The sequence below is a fragment of the Xiphias gladius genome, chromosome 19 (assembly GCF_016859285.1).
Source record: "Xiphias gladius isolate SHS-SW01 ecotype Sanya breed wild chromosome 19, ASM1685928v1, whole genome shotgun sequence".
Lineage (NCBI taxonomy): Eukaryota > Metazoa > Chordata > Actinopteri > Istiophoriformes > Xiphiidae > Xiphias > Xiphias gladius.
In genome coordinates this window covers 20,543,823-20,562,713 of record NC_053418.1, presented here as the reverse complement: position 1 = coordinate 20,562,713, position 18,891 = coordinate 20,543,823, and the positions used below count along the sequence as shown (strand labels likewise).

Sequence of the window (18,891 nt, the reverse complement as noted above, 5' to 3'; positions counted from 1 at the left end):
CTCAATTCTGCTGAAAAAGCTTTGCATTCAGTGCCAATAAAACTTTGAGCAGCCATACGATATGTAGTAATGTAGTAATCTGTATGTTAATACCATAAAGCGCAGTTACGAACCACCACAATCCAATTCATAATCTTATAAAAGTGACAGTGATTTCTGAATAGGGCTGCATGGATGATGAGACAAATTTAGCCACTGTGCGCTTTTATAGAGACAATTGGATCAGGTGATGACTGTCCACTTAAGCATCAGTGTTCCCACTTCATATCCAGGGGTTTCCTTCCCAGGGTACCAAGGGCTTTCCGTCCTACACGCAGGCTAGAAGACGGGTTCCCACGCATTGTGGAGCTCCGCTGTGCCTCGAGCAACAGACTACTCCTCCGGGCACAGAAAAAAAAAAAAATTAAATAAATGAATAAATAAATACACGGGTTGTGGTGACAGGCACCATGCGCAATGACTGACACTGTGGTCGAATCCAAGTGCTGCACAGAAATTTAGTCCGCATCATTGCCTGACAGCTCCCTGAGAGAGAGAAGGGGGAGAGAGGAACGAGGCTGGATTCTCAGGTAGGCTTTACGATCTCCTTCCAAGGATTTGCAAACATTGCATCCTCACCCTGAAATTTCTGTGCGATTACTGCGTCTGGTGCATTAGCATTTCTTATTTACAAGTTGAATGAATGCAGCATTTCATTCACAACAGAGAGGAGCTGGAAATGGGCTCGTATGAACGAACGTGATTCATCGCTTGTATTTGTTAATTTGATGGAACCCGTTTGCATTGCCTTTATGACCCTTTTACTTACTGAGTCATTTGAATGAAAAGGGGAGATTTGTGAATGTGTGCAGAGCGCCCAATATGCATGGAGCCGCTGCTAATTAACCTATGTGAGGTACCAGTGATGCTCAGTGATGTAAATGAACATGTGATTGATTCCTTTGTTTTGGGGAAAACATGTCTCACTGAAAACATTGCTCTGCAGCAGCATGTTCCTGTCAGTCAGGCAGAGGTGTTGTTAGAGCTGATTACCCTCTTATTTTGAATTGTTGCATTGATTTACTACAGCATGCTTTGGTGTTATGCTTATGTCCTCGGTTTATTCATGAATGGCAGGTAAATATAACTCTTGGTGTGGCTGGTATTAATCCCCTTGAAGATGAATTAAAATAAAGAGTGGTGGCGGGCTGCACTACTGCACCTTGTTGCAGATCTGATATAAGAAGACAGACACGGTAGGCTAAGTCATGTGGGAGACTGTGTGGTTGCGGTCCCTGGGCGTTGCTGCAGGATTTTTAGGAGTGCACACTGGGGCTTGATGTGCCTGCAGACCAGGAAGAAAAAAATAAGTGATGCCTCCAAATGCTGATCTGGGCAGGGCAGCTCTCAACTCCAGCTGTGTCACAGGACAGGTGATTCAGTTGCCTACTTGTTGTGGTGTTTTCTCATCCTGCAACGGTGGGTTATTACACTTTGACGGTCAGAGCAGTGTGTGTGTTGTAAACCGACTTATTGGACCTGTCCAGTTCATTGGTGCTATTGTTGGTACAGAGGTAGAACAGAGAAAAAGAATCTGGGAATCCACCTCCCAGTTCCACCATCTCCAACTCCTCTTACAGACCTGAAGCATAGGGATTAAATGGGGGAGGGGAGAAAAGAAAAGACTGAATGAACGGTCTGAGAGATATCTGCAGCTGCCTCCTCTCACATGAGCAACCACAGTAGTGATTGGACGACACCCTTATTTATGCTGGTACCTCTCCCTCTGTATTTCTCTGTCTGTTTGCCAGCCTCACACTGTTCTCAGAGGAAGAATGGAATTAGGCAAGAGAGAAAAGAGGAAAATTGCTTGTTGGAAGAGCACTAAGAAACACGGGTGTTTAGGGAAAAAGGTGAAAAAAGATGGAGAAATGAAGTGAGTGCTCTGCACACTAACTGCATTATTTAAAGCTGAAGAATACGAAGCGAGTATACCCACAATCCCATGTCTTCAGCTCGTCTTCTTCTCTAACCATGCTGTCTTTTCAACTATGAGTGTTAAGAACCATCCAAACCAGATGAATCATTTCTGACAAAATGCAACCACGTTTCTTGATGATCCACTGGCACTGTTATTGCAGTAATGACTTGTTCTGCATGGGCTTTGAAATTTGGCACAGGTACAGTCTACTGCAAACACATAGGCTGGTGGACACACATGCAAGCATTCTGATTCTCATCTTCTGATCTTGCTGTTACCATGGCCACAGTTGGTAAAGGTGCATGATTCTATGTTCCTCTGTGCTCTTCACAGTCCATATATGGAGCTTAGAACCCAATTTATATGTTGTACTCTAAATATCTGTTTGGTTTCTGCGCCCCGCTTTTGAGCATATTTATCAAAATTTGTCATAGGAGAGATTATTCTGCCATTTGTGGCCGAGCTTCAGAAGGGAGTGGCTTCATCTTTAAATTTTCATTAGAGAGGTGGATGAGAATCGATTCACCAGCATGGCTGAAACTGGTGATTAGATCCGCCTAAACACTGTGGCATATTGGAAAAGATGGATGTAATTAATGTGGCCTTTAGACAAAGTTCCCCCAAGAGAGCATGGAGTCAAAAATCTAAAACAGTATCAGCCTGTGATTTAATCTATAAACACCAGCCTATGTATAAGCAACATTTCTTACCTGTCCACTACTAATTATAATCTACAACACTTATATTTAGTTGAATATATCGACTTCTGTGCATATGTTGTAGCTGCAGTAATGCTGTTTTCCAGAGGCTCAGAGTGAGGGCTGAATAAACAAACTTTGCATTTCAAGTCACACAGCCCAGCTCCCCGACAGGAGTTTTTGTCTCAGAAGTTGGGGGCAAAGCTAATTTTTCATCTTGCAGTATTTCCAGACTAGAACAGGCTCTTGTCTGCCAAGAGAGATCCACTAAAAACACCCAGGGGTATTGCAGCTGCTAGTTTGCTGGTGGAACAAGTGGGAGCAGTCAGATATCCAGCAGCTGAGCTGTGCCAGATCTAAAAAGCAGAGCAACCAAGAGACGGATTCATGGCAATCACACTGAGGCACTGATAGGAGATCTGACTTGTGTCCTTATATGTTAGGAACCATGCAGTTTATCTCAACAGACCACCAGCTGTAGGTTACTTCTGGTTAGTAGGAAATAGATGCATAGTGTCTTTACAACAGACCTTTACTGCACTGATTTAACGGCCCTGTCTGGTAATACTTGTTTCCCCGAGATAAGATGGAAGGAAATTGAAGGAGCATGACTGGCTAATGCATCAGCAGCCAGTTCTCAAAGTCCTGCCTCTTACCTCTGGAGCATACAAGGATGAATCACCATCAGTCAAGGCATATTTGAGACTTGCTGCAGGCTCTTGCTGGAGTGCACTTAATTGAGTGCTCCGTGTCCGACAGCTGTTTACTTCTATAGTTCTATAATAAGGCCTGGACAAAAGAGGTCTCTGAATGACATCAAAATGTCTGAGAAAATGTGGGTCAGCAGATATAAATTTGAGAATGATTACTGGTGGTCAAAGCTATGGGATACGGCCTGCTCATTCAGTGTGTGTTGTGTTGATTTAAGAATGAAAGTCACCCGCGCCCACCCGCTCTAGGTCTGTTGGACAGCGCCAACAGTGATAGCAGGATAACAGCACGGTAGCTTGTCGGTCACTGGATGGTCTTTCCTGTTTGTTCTCAAGCAATGTGGGGCCTGGAGCCATGCCTGTATAGAGGATGTAGTTGTGTGTATTTGAAACGGTGCGACACTCTCACATTTGAGAGGTGAAGAGTCCTCACAGATGGTTCCGCAGATGGTCGCTGTCAGCGCCATTGTCTGAGTGAAAACATGGATAATTTGTCGATGCCGCAGACCTAAAAGACCGACAAACATCCATACGGTTTCCCAAAATAGAGCACAGTCATTTCTCAATCTGTCTGACCCTCTGTGATCTTTTTCTCCCCCAAGTCACTGTTCTGTACATAATGTCTGATAGAGGTGCGAGTACATACACTGTGCAATAACACCTTAAAGAGAAGAGTGAAAAGCAAAGGGGATGAGAGTTGTAAATAATTAAGAAATGCTGAGTGATGTTTTCCTCCTGCAGTGGAGGGCTTCTTGGTGCAGTGCTTTACAATCTTGCAGGTCCAGGCCTCAGCGTGTTGGCATCTCACACTCCTCTATGGAGGATGGATGGAGTTGTGCCATGCAACAGGGAGTGGGTGGCTACCTCGTGTTTTTTTTTTTTTTTGGTCCGTCCTACCCTGTCTCCCCACTCGCCCTGCAGGCCTGGTGTGTGAGCATTAGACATCCATGGCTGAATACTGTGAAGAGTTAGTTAGTTGACAAGACCAAATGATCATGAGATTTAGGATCAGTGCGCAGAGACGGGAGGAATGTAAATGAATTACTTGACATCCAATAATCTATCATGAGTTCTTTCTGCTGATCAAACCTGAGAAATCAATGGCACATTTTAAGGATGCTAATAATTCTGGTGTATACAGGACACAACTTAAAAAAATACCTTGGTTGCTTGTGTTGAATTTGAGCAAGAGCCTACCATCAAGTGGTGCATTGATCTAACTGCTTACTTCAGCATGCTGATATGCTCACAATGATAATGCTAACACGCTGATGTTTAGCAAGTATAAAGTTTACCATGTTCACCATCTAAGTTTAGCATGCTAGCATTTGTTAATTAGCACCAAATACAAAGTAAACCGGAGGCTGATGGGACTGTCATTAATTTGGTTATAGTATTAGATTAGTATTAGACAAATGAGAAATGTCACCTGAAGGTGGCGCTGGTTTAAAAAGTCAGGAGATCACCAAAGTCACCAAATCCGTCCTCTTGAGACTGCAAATGTCTGTTCATGACAATCCATCTAATAGATGTCTAGATGCTTTAGTCTGGACCAAAGCAGTGGACTGACCGACTGGCAGACAGACATTGCTATCCACAATGACATGAGTGAATGTGGCTAAAAATTAGCACCTTAGCCTCCAAAGTAAAATCTGCAGCCATTTGATTCCACGATGTGAGTGATTTTTAGCACATTTGAAGACTCTTCCTTATTACTTGTCATTTCGTCCCTCTGCAGTCCTCCAAGGGTTTCCGGTCTGAGCCACGTTACATTAGTCTTCGTGCACAAATCTTTGTCTTGATAGCATTTTTTTTACTGCTCGAACAACACTCATAACCCTACTCAGGGCCTGATCAGCTGTGTGGCAGAACCAGTTTTAAGACTGTACATTTTGCTGTCTGTAAAAACGTCTGTAAGGGTCTTGAATTTCGTTTTGACTTTAAATCCACCTACCACCAGCCCACTACAGAATGTGGAGGAGCGGCTGGTCAAACTGCTGGTCGTACTTTCTGATGACATGTAGCCTACGTGTGAGTCAAGGTATTGTCAACTTGTTCATGTTTTTTAGGACATTTTAGTGAAGGTCTATAGATGACTAATAATTCAACAATAACATAGCAATACTTATTAATGAGCTTTACTTTACAGTCATCAAGTTTTGTGTTTTTTTTTTTTTTTTTTAGTTATTTGCATCCATCTCTATTGGGATCAAATTCTTTATTCAGTCATACAAGTCATATACTCTTATAATCAACAGTAAGGTGTTGATTTCGAAATTGGGGTAGTAGCATGATAGAAAATGATCTTGGGGATTAACAGCTAACCTGGCTGTATATTTGTAATATCTAGTTTAAAGATTGCCTCCCCTCTGAACAAAAGATTTTCATATTGAAAAAATTTACTTCTGATTGGCTCTGTATTTATAGATGTGAATTTAGGAGAGATTTAAAAGAAAAAGACTTTTTTCAGTCTTCCCTGCTCAGGCATGATGTTCCAGATCACCGCAGGACTTGAGTCGAAACTGTAGATCAGCCAAGACTCTCCTGTCTGAGAATCTCAGGCTGTGTTCTGTTTCATAATACATAAAACAATCTGAGTTGCTGCCAAGCCAGATGGTAGCAGAAGAAAAATTAGAATGAAGCAAAATATGCTATTTTCCTTCTCTTCTTTAACCCAGCTATTTAGATTTGAATTTTTTCCCATTTAAGCTGAAAATGTACTTACTGTATTTCTCATTTTTTTTCTTTCACCATTTTTGTATTTGTATTTCACAATTTGTAACTGTTGACACTATGGTAAAAAGAGTAGAAGACAAGGTATCACATTAACCATATGTCAAATATCCATTCTCACAACATAAATATTTTTGGATAGATTAATCCTTTGAGGGTTGCTTGGTGGAACCATCTTGCTCTCAATTTCACAACATGATAAATTATGAATGGAAAGTCTCACAAGGCAGTATAAGCCGAGTAATGGCTAGGTTTAAAAAATGTTGTAGCTGAGCTAGTTTCCTGCAGCAAGGTGAAAAACTCTGCATGGCTTGCAAGATTATTTTGTCTTTTAATAGGAAGAAGCATAGTGTGTTATAGCTGATGAAACATTAATGGTCACAGCAACCTGAAAAAAATGTGTGTGCTTTCACCAGGATTATTAAATTATTGGCTACGCTGTGCGGATATGAATATCAACTATGGCTTCTACTTAGCATCAGCACCTTGGAAAATGGTTTGGGAGAAAGTGCTGATCTGAGTCCACAGGGACCACTGCAGTGGCCAATGGAAAGGGCTGGTGAACAATTGGGGGGTGGCTACAGCAGAGCTTTAAGGCGACCTCCGTTATACCTAAGTAAGTTTTAGCCCGAGGCATCAAAATATGAATGGAGGCCTGATGAAAGATAAATGAAAGTGAAACCAATTGTGGGACTTTGATCTGCAACTCTCATTAACCCATTTTAGAACTGTCCTTCTTGGAGGATGGCAAGGGAATTTTTGCCCTGGAATTCAAGTAAAGCACCACGTAGTGTTTCACCCTCATTATATTCAACACATCTACAAATAGGGCACAAATAATATGAATGGCACAATTGCTCTAGTTTTGTTTAAATATGTTATTATGTGTGAATAGTGTCAACAAAGTCAGACTCATTTTACTTAGAGATGGTCCCTCAAGTGTTAAATACAGGTAAAATTGCTTCAGCGCCCCATTTTTTTCTTCATTACTGATTAATCTGTCTACTCTTTATGATTACTTGATTAATCATTTAGTCTATAACATGCCAGAAAACTGTGAAAAATGCCAAATCAAAGTTTTCCAGAACACAAGGTGATGTCTTCAGATTGCTTGTTGTGTCCGACCAAAATCCCAAAACCCAAAGATATTCAATATATATATTATATATTATATAAAAACACCAAAGAAAGGAAAAGCAGCAAATCCACACATATGATGACCTGGAAACAGCTAATGTTTGGCATTTTTCTTCAAAGATGACATGATCAAATGACTTAATCGGCCATCGACAAATAGCTTTCTGTCAATTTATAACCCTGTTATAGGAAAACTTGCTTGACAGTTTGATGAAAACACTGGAGTAAAGTTTTGCTTTTACCCTTTTTTTTTTTTCTTGCCGATCTCAGTACAAGGGAGATAACTCTCTTCCCTCTGTCCCCATCCCCTCTTAAGCTTTCAGTGACGTATCCATAATGGTCCACCCTGCCTGCTTTCCTCAGTTCTTCACAAGCAAGTACCAAAATCTTGAAAAAATGTCAGAATGTCGGCCATTAGAAGGTGGTCTTATTCCAGTCTATTCCAGTCATATATTCTGCAGAAATGAGTCATACACCTGCTATTGAAAGTCACATAACAACATTAATCCGCACAGCTGCTCACTTCAAGTATCCAAGGAGAATGCATGGCTTTGTTTCTAAAAAAGGAGGGAAAATGTGTAGGGTGTGCTCTGGGAGTTGTGCTTGCATACATCACTGATAAGTAGAGATGCAGATTTGTGCTGGCTATCCTCTCATACCCTGAGGAGGAGACACAGGTTTCTATATTGGTCCTCACCACCCCCATATGAAATCCTGTACGGGGGAGATCCTGCTTGGTGAATGACTTATGATGATCAGGCAGATGACTTATCTAGAGTCGATGCTCTCCCTCTGGTCTTTCCCGTTGTCATCTCACACACGATCTGTTAATAGTAATGCTTAGTGTATTTGCAGACACTATTGTGTGCTTGCTTGCACAGTTGCTGGGCACCACTTTGCAGATCGACTTTGCCAGCTTCATGAGATTTTGTAAAAAAAAAAAAAAAAAGAAAAAGAAAAAAAACAACTCATGAGAATATCTGCTGCTCTCCAGAGAAGAACCCACCCCCTGACTGAATCATCCTATATGCGAGGAAAACACGTACTAAATGACCATTGCACCAATTCACAGATGATGCAAATTAGTTGCATTTATAACCTCAACAGCACAGAGGTTGACGGTCTGAGGGTCACAATGGTGTCATAACTGTAGAATAACATGGCTCAATATGACATTCCATTATAATTTGCCTTAGGTACATTTTTGAATATGTACATTTGAAACCCTTTGAGATGTTAACCCTCTCTGACTCTACAACAGATAAATCCAGGCAGTACTTCCCTATGTCTAAGGCATGAAAGCCTATGCTGACAGCTCTTTATGAGAAAAGTATGTATATGATCCTTCAGACTATCTCCTGAATGCTAATTGGATTGTCACCTCGGCGAAGAGTCCACTTCTGTGATGCAGTAATATCTATCGCCAGCACCAGAGAGTTCTGCCTTGTCTGAGTCAGTGATTACCCAGCCCAAGTCTGAATGCCCCCCTCCCATCCGTCTCTCTCCATCCACCTCTCCAGGACGATCATGTTGGACAAAGTTGGGATTATTCATTTTGTCAAATGACGGAGGGCCACGCTCGAGAGCCTCAGTGTAAACACTATACTGTACACCGTACAGTCAGAGTAATGTGTGAGCCGTCAGATTGCTGCTGAAAAGTGGGGAAAAGACTAATGCTCCCTGAAAGACTGTGTTCTGCCGCTGTTGGCTGGATGCAGCAGCAGCAGCATCAGAGGGAAAAGCCAACACCCAGAGTGTCTATTGATAGCACAGAGAATTTGTTGTTATTCTGTGAATCCTGCAGGCAGTGCAGCAACAGATTAGAACTCAAAAGGTATGTAGCCTAACATTACGCAGCATTATACGGGCAGCTGAATGAGGGAGGCAGTGGCACATCCCTCCCTTTCACTCCATCTTTCCCTTTCTCCAAGGTTCTACTGCTATGAAAAGCTGAAGACGAGAAAATGATTGACTTTCCTTTTAGCATTCATCATTATACATTTCTGACTGTATCTCTCCCACTCTCGCCAATACAGTACCTGAAGTTTCCTCGTCCTACCCCATCACAATTCTCGATATTTGAGGCTCCAGAGAGGCTTTTTGTTCCTCTTGTTTCTCCTTTTCGTAGCCCGCTGGTCCTCTCTGACTGCTGGCGTTGCCCCTCAGGACATACACTGCTGTATGGCAGGAGCATCCCTTCATGCATTGTCTGGCAGATACTTGGAGCAGCTCTAAGTCGGTTGCACAGGGGCAGCCACACACGCACACGCACACACACAATCAGCAGACTCGCCTCAGTGATTTCTGTTGACATCTTTGTATCATCTTTTCCATGTCACTCTGAGATTAAATCACTTTGCTGGTGACAACTCACTGTTTCCCACTGTCATCATTAGCACTGTTGGCCTGTTTTCGTACCTTGTACTTATCTCTGGGCATCATGTACTTTACATACTCCGACGACACAGCCTTCCGTAGACTCCTCCTCAGCAACAGTGACTCTCTTCTGGACCCCAAACAATCCACTCTGGATTTCACCACGTGGAGTGAAGATAACTTCCTACAGATCTTCTGAAGGGCTCATCCGCCTACCCATAGCACTTGAACCCACACCCAGTCCAACCAGCATCCCTGGAGAAAGAGTGTAAATTGTTGAGAACCGTAAATACACAGACATCACGTTGGATAAAAACCTGGCTTCAGCCAACACACTATGAACAATCAGTAACGCTAAGAGTCTTAGTCATCCCTGTCAGTGAAAGCTCACCTCCTCCTCCTGAATATAATAATTAACCACCCCTGCTATATAGAAGCATCTGTTTCTTTCAAATGTGTATTGGAAGCAATTCACTTACTTACTTAAACTTACTCACTTACAGCTGTTAAAATAATTGGCCTTGCCTCCTCCAATTTGTGCGACCTTATCTCCTCCGCCCTTACGTGGAAAGCGCACATAAATTTAAATGACCCAGACCATCCCACTTTCACTCTGGTTACTAATGTAGAGGAGGGCTCGGGTATCATTGGCTTTTTTTCCCCCATTGCCATACATACGCTAAGCTACCTATCCGTGTTAGAACCACTGTATGTCAGCATAGATTAGCCTGGTATTTTACATCGTGTGTATGTTATGTCTTGGCAGTGTTTCCCTGTGTCCATTTAGTGGTGGAATATGTCTGTGGGAAGAATTTGATAAAACAGACTTGCCAAGAGGAGATGGTACTGATTAGGCTGTAAAATTGGCACCGGGAATCATGCTTACATTGCCACTAGCAGCTGACTTTTTTTTTTTTTTTTTTTTTTTTGCTATTTCAGTCTCAGTATGTAAATTCCTAGGAAGCAAGTAGTTGAAGGGGGAAAAAAGGATTATTACTTTTGTGGAAAGTATAATTGATTTTTGTCGTTGGGTTGTTTGGATCATTATGGTCACCAATGCGAGGTGCTCATTAGCTACCTTTTTAGTTAGCCCTACATCAGTGTGATGATTAAAGGAAGTGTATCTGGTGACTTGGAAATTTAAGGCCAGTACTGTCTATGGTGGCAGTTAAGTGAGTGCTGCATAAGCATGAGACAAGGATAGAGGATGGCTGTGAGTGTGGACTTACATAGTTTGGACAAGTCAGACTCTAGTCATGAGTCTAATGACATCTGATTATACTTGACGAAAGCATTCATTCCCACCCAAATTAAGTCCTCTAAATACAGAGCTAAAGTTACAGTTTTCTTGACTATTTCATGCTGAACTCATGTCTGTGTTTCTTTTTCTATCCACCTGCAGACTGCAATAGTGCAGCATGACGGATACAGTGATGAGCGGCAGCTCGGATCGCTGGATGTCCAACGACAGGCAGAGGAACATGCACTCTAGGTAAGCATGATTGTCAGAACATTTCTGTTTTGTTAACCATTTTCTAATGGCGACATCCACACTAAACTGTGCCCTCCTTTGTTTCACCTGCATCTCTCTGATGTGCAATCTGTGACAGTGAAAAAGAGCAGTAAGTAGATCAACTCATTCTCCACCTCTCTTATCTTCACTGTGTGTTTCTGCTCTGTAACTGGTCAGAGAGCAGTGTAATGTGTTGATGCTGCAAACGCATGTTCAGTCATTCACTGTGCTTGCTCTGTTTGTTCAAACACCGAATGTGAAGAGTGTTTGCAAATGTGCGATTGGATATCATTTAATAAAATCATAGAGGTAGTTTGACCTCACCTGGAGAATATGTTGACCGACAGGGGCAACTGGACCATGCAGCCAGGCCCTGGTCCTGGTCCAGACCTGACAGATGAAGAGAAAGAGATTATAAACAGTGTGATTGCCCGTGCTGAGAAAATGGAGGCCATGGAGCAGGAGAGAATTGGGTAAGAGACTGTAAAACATGCAGTTTTTTCTTGGATATTTGTATTTAAAAACAAAATCCCCTGTTGAGACTAATGACATGCAAACATTTTGACCTGGGATAATTAAAGGTGATATTTTAAGTAAGATTTCACCCTGTGCTGCTGCAGGCGCTTGATAAACCGCCTGGACGACATGAAGAAGACTGTGTGTGGGGATGGAGTGTCCCGCTGTTTGCTGTGTGGCGAGCAGCTGGGCTCACCTGGCGTCAGCTCAGTGGTGTGTGAGGACTGCAAAAAGGTAGGGTAATGAGTCAGCCAATCGTTACAAAGCAAAAACTAACACGCTCCTCTGCTGCGATTCACGCTAACGTTGAGAAAACACAGTAGGTCATGCTATATGAGCTGTGTATTTGTACTGACACTGTAAATGGCAGCTGGAAATCTTTTCTTTTATCCTGTCGTGTAGAACATGTGTACCAAGTGTGGTACACAGTGTAGCAGTCGGCCACGCGCTGTGTGGCTTTGCAAGATCTGCAGAGAACAGCGAGAGGTGAGCGCAACAAATACAGCAGTGAACAAATAAAAGAATTAAATTGTTTGTTGGAAAGCCTATAACAAATATATATATTTTTGTGTTTTCTCAGGTGTGGAAGAGGTCTGGTGCCTGGTTCTTCAAAGGTTTTCCTAAGCATTTCCTGCCATCACCCATGCCATTATCTAAACCGAGAGAGGCAGGTGCCCAGGAGGTGGCAGAGCCCCATGGGCCACAAACCTCTGAGCCCAGGGAGGCAGTAACCCAACCACGACCTACAGGTACACACAGCCCTTCAGCTTTAGGCTACAGTCATTTTCAGTCATTATGAACTTTCACATTAGGCAACTGGCAGGTCCTTATCACCTTTTATGATTGGCGTCACAATTGGTTCACATTATGTCTCTCTTAGGTCAGGGTCAGAGTCAGGTCCCTGCCTTTGAGCAGCAAGATTCAGGCAAGTTTTTAATATCTAGAAATCTTAACAACGGGATCTGCCAAAATACCTGAACCGCATGCGAGATTTACATTTCTCAGCAGTGCTGCCTGTTGATATTTAAAGCTGAACTGAGATTTTAATTCTCATCACTTTCTGCGTAAGGAAATAAACTAAATACTGAAGCTATTGTGCATATTTTTCAAAATAGGATATTTTTAAGAGGAGGACTTATTATGGAAACAGCATCTAAGCCACAAGCCTCTGGGTGGGCGTTTCCCATGGCAGACTAACATCTGATGCCCTGAGAAGAAATCACTACAATGTATAAACTACACACATTAATACAAGGAGGGTTTTTTTTTTTTCCTTTTTTACCCTTTCTCAAGTCCACAGTGTTGGCTTGGCTCTTAGCGATTCAAGCTGTCTCTTAAACCTGTTAAGGTTGTACAGTACATACTTATTTCTTAGCAAAAATGGATTTTAATTGCAGTCTGACTTTAAATTATTTTTCAAAGGGCCACCTCTTCAGTCTCATTAGATCAGCATCTGTAAATGAGTCTTCTCGCAATCCCACCTCTCATTGCTCTTTTCCCAGCCACCAAACCTTTTTTCACCTTCCCAAATTTGGCAGTACCGCCCACTGTTGCAGAAGAGGGGGATGAAGAGCTCAAATAAGCTGTCAGAAAGCGCATGCCGTGACATGGGATGAGCCTCCAGGTGGTGCTTGCACGATGGGTCCCATTGTATCACTTCACACTTTCAGCGTGATTACCTTTGCAATGCGATTTCCCCATAATACAGAAGGGTTGCTGGAGCGGACAGGCAGACTGTATAGCTCCTGCATGTACAATAGTCGGCTGCCACAGCTTGTTTTAATGTATGTAGGTCAATGCCTTTGCAATGAAAAAGCTGCAACATCAAAAGTATCCAGAGAGACTTGGGAGTATTACAGATTCCACTGCAGTACGAGCCTGAAGTGGTGTGATTGTATGTGTCTGTGTGTTTACTGTATTATGCTATTCCTGGTTATTTTTAGGAGCAGAGCCACACGGCCGTGCTGGTTACCCGCCTGTGGCCCCTAAATCATCAATTGTGCGCATGGCTATGGGCGGGGCTGGCCCTCAAGAGGCAGGGCAGGGCAGCCCAGTGGTGATGAAGAAGATGGTACCCGTCCAGAGCTCCAGACCACACCCTGCCGCGTTGGCCACCATGGCCCAGCAGGGTGAGAGACAGCTGGGACACAATCCTTTGCTCATGTCCTTATACAGAGTCCCCAGCTTTATCCAAATATTGCATCCCCAGTGGTGTCATTTTGTGCGGTCAAACATGATTGAATGTGGTTGTAGGCCCAGTGGCAGGAGATGGAGGTGCTTACTCTTCTGGTGCAGTTCCTCCAGAGCAGAGAGCGCCTCCTGCAGTAAGAGAGGACAGGAGGCAGCCCACTGCGTACGGTGCAGTTCCCGTCCGACAGCAGCCTCCCCCAGCTGAGGAGGAGGAGGAGGCCAATGACTATGACTCTGATGAAGCCAGTGAGTACACCATCTGCTCACTCTTCTGATGGAGTAGTGTGGCTGATGTATCGAGTTTAATTTAACCTCATGTTCAGTTTTAACTTTAATGATTTCTTTCTGCTCATTTCAGGTAAATAGCACCAGATGGGGTGTTTTGTTTTGTTTCTTTTAAATAACGCAAAACATATCGTCACGCAGCATACAGTGTTGGGCACTGTTGCCCTTAATTTGGCAGCATTTCTGTTCCCCTTAGGGATTCTGAGTCATCCTCTGTTGATGCTTGATTTCTGCCTTTTAGTCTGGTGGTCATAATTTATATCTGTAAATTGCCCAATAGTCCTAGCAAACAGCAAGTATTGTTCCAGCAGCATCTATTGAGCTGGGTAGAAAATGACAAATGATAAGCTCCATGTTACTGAAGCATGAAAATCAACATCCGAGGAACTAAAGCAGAAGAAGGTGTGTATCAGGATGTGAATCACCAAACCAATACTGATACATAAGATAGGTCATCATTCATTTTTTATTTTTTTTTTCATATATCCCATATCCCATTTTAATGACGAGAAAGGTGCCATGCCATTCATGTTCTGTGCCTGCAGCGTCAAACGGCCTTTTTTCTCTCTCCTGGGGATTGGGTGTTAATTTATTTTATTAAGGTCTGGGAATAGGGAGCTCTGCAAATAATTTGAGATACAACAGGATCTAACAGGATATAGATTCCCCTTGTGTTTGATCCAGTCGCCAGTGTTGGGAGTGAAAATGGCAGACATAGCAATGGTTTTCTTTGGAGTTGGGATGGTTAGAACAGGTAGGTCCTGTGGTGCTGACTGGTTCTTACTCAGCTGGTTATAACTTCTTCAGTTTTGTGGGCAAATCTCAGCCCAGGAAAGTTACCAGTTACATAAGAAAAAAATTAACAAATGACATTTGATTATTTTGTCCCCCAACAGCTATGCTAGGCAGTTAAACTCTTCCAAAGAAAATTTGTGTGGGCAGCACTTCAGTTTTTGTTTTCTTACCTGGAACCTTATTTTCTGAATGTCTTCCTTTTGAGACTTGAGTGTTTATTTGGTTTCTTTTATATCATATGCCCCTGCTTTGTAATGAGATTTTTCGGCAGTTTACTTAAGGTAAATAGAAGGCTGTGAATGTTTCATGAGTGTAGGTGAAGACTTGTCAGTAGAATTTATTGTCTGTCCTTTCTGTCTATTCTGGGCTGGTACTTATTCTCACTTCTATTCACGAGTTGCGTGTTTTTTCACTACAAGAGCATATTTCCCCTTTATATTCCTTTTTTTTTTTGTAGTTTATTTTTGATTTATTTCCAATTTTTTTTATTCAGCATCAAACATTTCTATAAGATGTTTTTCAGATACTGTACATATATATCATATAGTCATGTTTGCCACAAGTCTAATAATAGTACTTATCAAAGGTACATATAAAGAAGAAAACAACATTTACAAGCAGGGGGTGATCTTTTCTTTACAACATAATCACTGATTTGTGAAAATAACCATTTTTGCAGTTAATAACCAAAATATATGGTCTTTCTTTCCAGGGGCATTTCACGTTTAAAAATGTCTTGTAGGGCATTGTGTATCCATATCCAACGGTCTTTGATAATGGTGCAATCCCAGTAAATATGGTAGTGGTTTTAACAGTTTCTCCAGCAAACATGGAGGTTACTATCATAGTGGGATTTCTGAGAGGGTGTAATAAAATACCTTATCAGGTTTTTCCAACCAAAATCCCTCCATTTCTGTGAGCTGGTGGACTTCCATTGATACCTCCATATTGTTGTCCATTCTTCCTCAGATATAATTATCCCTCCTTCCTTCTCCCATTTAGTTTTAATATACTGTGTGTATACTTGTTTTAAGATTTAACAGACCTTTATATATGCATGAAATGATTCTTCTGCATTATATGCTATTCTAAACCATTTTATAAGACACGTACTTGCTTCGGTTACATTTTTTCACCTTCATGTAAACATAATGTCACACCTGCAGATACTGATAAAACTCTTGTTTTTTCGTGTTTCTTTTTAAGCATTTCAAAACTGAGCAGTGTTCCTTCCTTCATAATATTGCAAAGAACTGTTTAGCCTTTAGCCCTCCAGTCCTTAAATCTGGCTTTACTCACAATTTATTGGGAGTAAAGTCTGAGTCATATGCACACCATTTAAGAATTGCAATATCTCCCTCTAGATTATATTCTTTTACAATCCCTTTTTATCCCTTTTGTATTTATACTTTTAATTATTTAAGAGCAGACTTGCTGTGTCTCTGTGTTCTAATGTGATGACTGGTCTTGATCTCTTTCAGCCACTCTGGGCTCTCTAGAGTTTAGTCTGCACTATGAACAGGAAATCAACAGCCTCCACTGTAGCATCCTCAAAGCAAAGGTACCACTATTCTCCTCATTCTCTCACACAGAGGGACATTACAATCAAGTGGTTTATGTTAAAAAGCTCCTGAATGGCACTTTAGCTTAACTGCTCTCTGCTGTTCGTGATGATGTGATGGACACTGCTCTTTTTCTCCCTAGGGACTGAAGCCCATGGACTCAAATGGACTGGCAGATCCTTATGTCAAGATTCATCTGCTGCCAGGGGCTAGTAAGGTAAAAGACGCCCCTTTCCTACATTAAAAGATTTCTTGCCTCGACATCCTGCTAAGCAAAAAAGGAGGGTTGTTGATTTTAGACCCCTTTGGATGACGAGAGGCCTTTCTGCTGGCTCAAGCCTGACACCTTGTGGTTTGAATTGACAGAATTCATAAAATTGACATGGACACATATCTAGAAATAGATACTGAGACATTGTAAATAAAGTAAAAGTTGTAGTGATGGTACAGTAATTGTGGAGTGTAATTATATTGTGCTTTAGTGGAGAAAGGGGCAGGTCTGACTTGCAAAACCTTCTTTTTGATGGGAAGCAGCAGCATGTAGATACTCACTGTGATAAAATAGCACAAACCACAGATGTGTGAGACCTTGTGTAGTGGTAACTTGCCACGAGATATTTCCATTTCTTTGCCCTGATCTACCCTACATCAAACAGTCTAACAAGCTGCGCACAAAGACCTTGAGAAACACCCGCAACCCTGTGTGGAACGAGACGCTCACCTACCACGGTCTGACGGATGAGGACATGCAGCGTAAGACCCTCAGGTGGATACTCTACCTCAGACACTCAGTAGCAACAGCCCCGTATTGATGTTTCAAGCTTAATGTGTCCTTACTTTACTCGTTTAAGGGTGTAACAGGTCAGTATGATTAAGATTCTCCTTCGATTTCCACAGGCTTTCTGTCTGCGATGAAGACAAGTTTGGGCATAATGAGTTTATTGGAGAAACCCGAGTGGCGCTGAAGAAACTGAAGATGAACCAGAAGAAAAACTTTAACGTGTGTCTCGAGAGAGTTGTCCCTGTGAGTGAAACTCAATTACAGTCAAACAACGCTTTGTTCTCCTCGTCTGAATCTCTTATTGACCGACTGTAATCTCATTCCCCCTTCGCAGACGAAGAGAACTGCAACAGCTGGGGCGGCCAGAGGCATCGCTCTCTACGAAGATGAGGCAATGCTTTCATTTCCAAGCATGTCTAAACATGGCAGATTCAATCAGAAGTAGATACAAATCTTATCAAGAGTCCCGCTGAACTATTTCTTTTTACGCCTCTGCTCTGTCTTAGCCAGGGAAAGAGGGCGGAGAGGTAGAAGAGCGTGGTCGGATTCTGATCTCCCTCATGTACAGCTCCCAGCAGAACCGTCTCATTGTGGGTGTTGTGCGCTGCGTTCACCTGGCTGCCATGGATGCTAATGGCTACTCTGACCCATATGTCAAAATGTAGGTAAAGTACATTCAGATTGTAAATTTATGACTCTCTAAATGACATAAATCAAATTCTATCTGTGTGTTTTAACTTACAGATGTCTGAAACCGGATATGGGGAAGAAGGGCAAGTGCAAAACACAAATCAAAAAGAGGACTTTAAACCCAGAGTTTAATGAGGTTTGTAAGAGAGTTCAAGGTGAAAAGCTGCAGTTAATAAAAATTGGCTTCTTCCCAAGTTATTATCAAAACACTGTGTGTTTTTTGCAACTCAGGTAGGAATAATGTTGTGAAGTGGCTTTGGAAATGATGAATTAATGTCTCGATCAAATTTCAGGAATTCAGCTATGATATCAAACACAGCGAACTTGCTAAGAAGACTTTAGATATCTCCGTGTGGGATTATGATATCGGGAAGTCCAACGACTACATCGGTAAATATTTGTTCAGTATCAGTGCTTTGATGCATCAAAAAGAAACTGTTACCTGCTCACCACCTGTTTTTGACACCTCCCTCTCCTCCTGACAGGTGGGTGTCAGCTGGGTATCACTGCCAAAGGAGAGAGGCTGAAGCACTGGTATGAGTGTCTGAAGAACAAGGACAAGAAGATTGAGCGCTGGCATACTTTGTTGAATGAGAATCACGTCGCTAGTGATTAACCGCCCGCCCACCCAAGTGCAGCATGAGCTAAAACCTATCCTCCCTACTTGGTTTGCATTGCTCTCCTAAAGCACCTTGTCCCCCCATTTTGTTGTGTTTATCTACTCTTTCACTACCTGACCATCACACAGGCACTGCTCGCATTCGTCCTCTTCCCTGATGTAGTATACTCTTCTTTCCTTCTTCTTCTTCTTAACAATTTCTCTGCCTGTGCTGATACTTAATCTGCCTTTGGGACAAATCGAGGCATAAAATAAATTAGAGATTCCATTAATGTAACTAAGACATCTGTCAACGAACAGCTGCATAAAGACCATCATGCCTGTCA

The 18,891-nt window shown here is 42.2% G+C and overlaps 1 protein-coding gene across 1 annotated transcript; it reads left to right on the top strand.

The window, feature by feature from the left end:
• The first annotated feature begins 520 nt into the window (after nt 1-520).
• Nucleotides 521-18,562, top strand: LOC120805449 (rabphilin-3A-like). Its single transcript, XM_040155687.1, has 19 exons — nt 521-569; nt 11,017-11,106; nt 11,225-11,236; nt 11,475-11,600; nt 11,748-11,877; nt 12,046-12,129; nt 12,224-12,392; nt 12,524-12,568; nt 13,587-13,772; nt 13,897-14,079; nt 16,395-16,474; nt 16,618-16,692; nt 17,132-17,241; nt 17,373-17,499; nt 17,591-17,647; nt 17,763-17,917; nt 18,001-18,082; nt 18,240-18,336; nt 18,432-18,562. Exons 2-19 carry the CDS (start codon nt 11,033-11,035, stop codon nt 18,560-18,562), a joined length of 1,923 nt encoding a protein of 640 aa, XP_040011621.1. The 5' UTR covers nt 521-569; nt 11,017-11,032.
• The last annotated feature ends 329 nt before the right edge of the window (nt 18,563-18,891 follow it).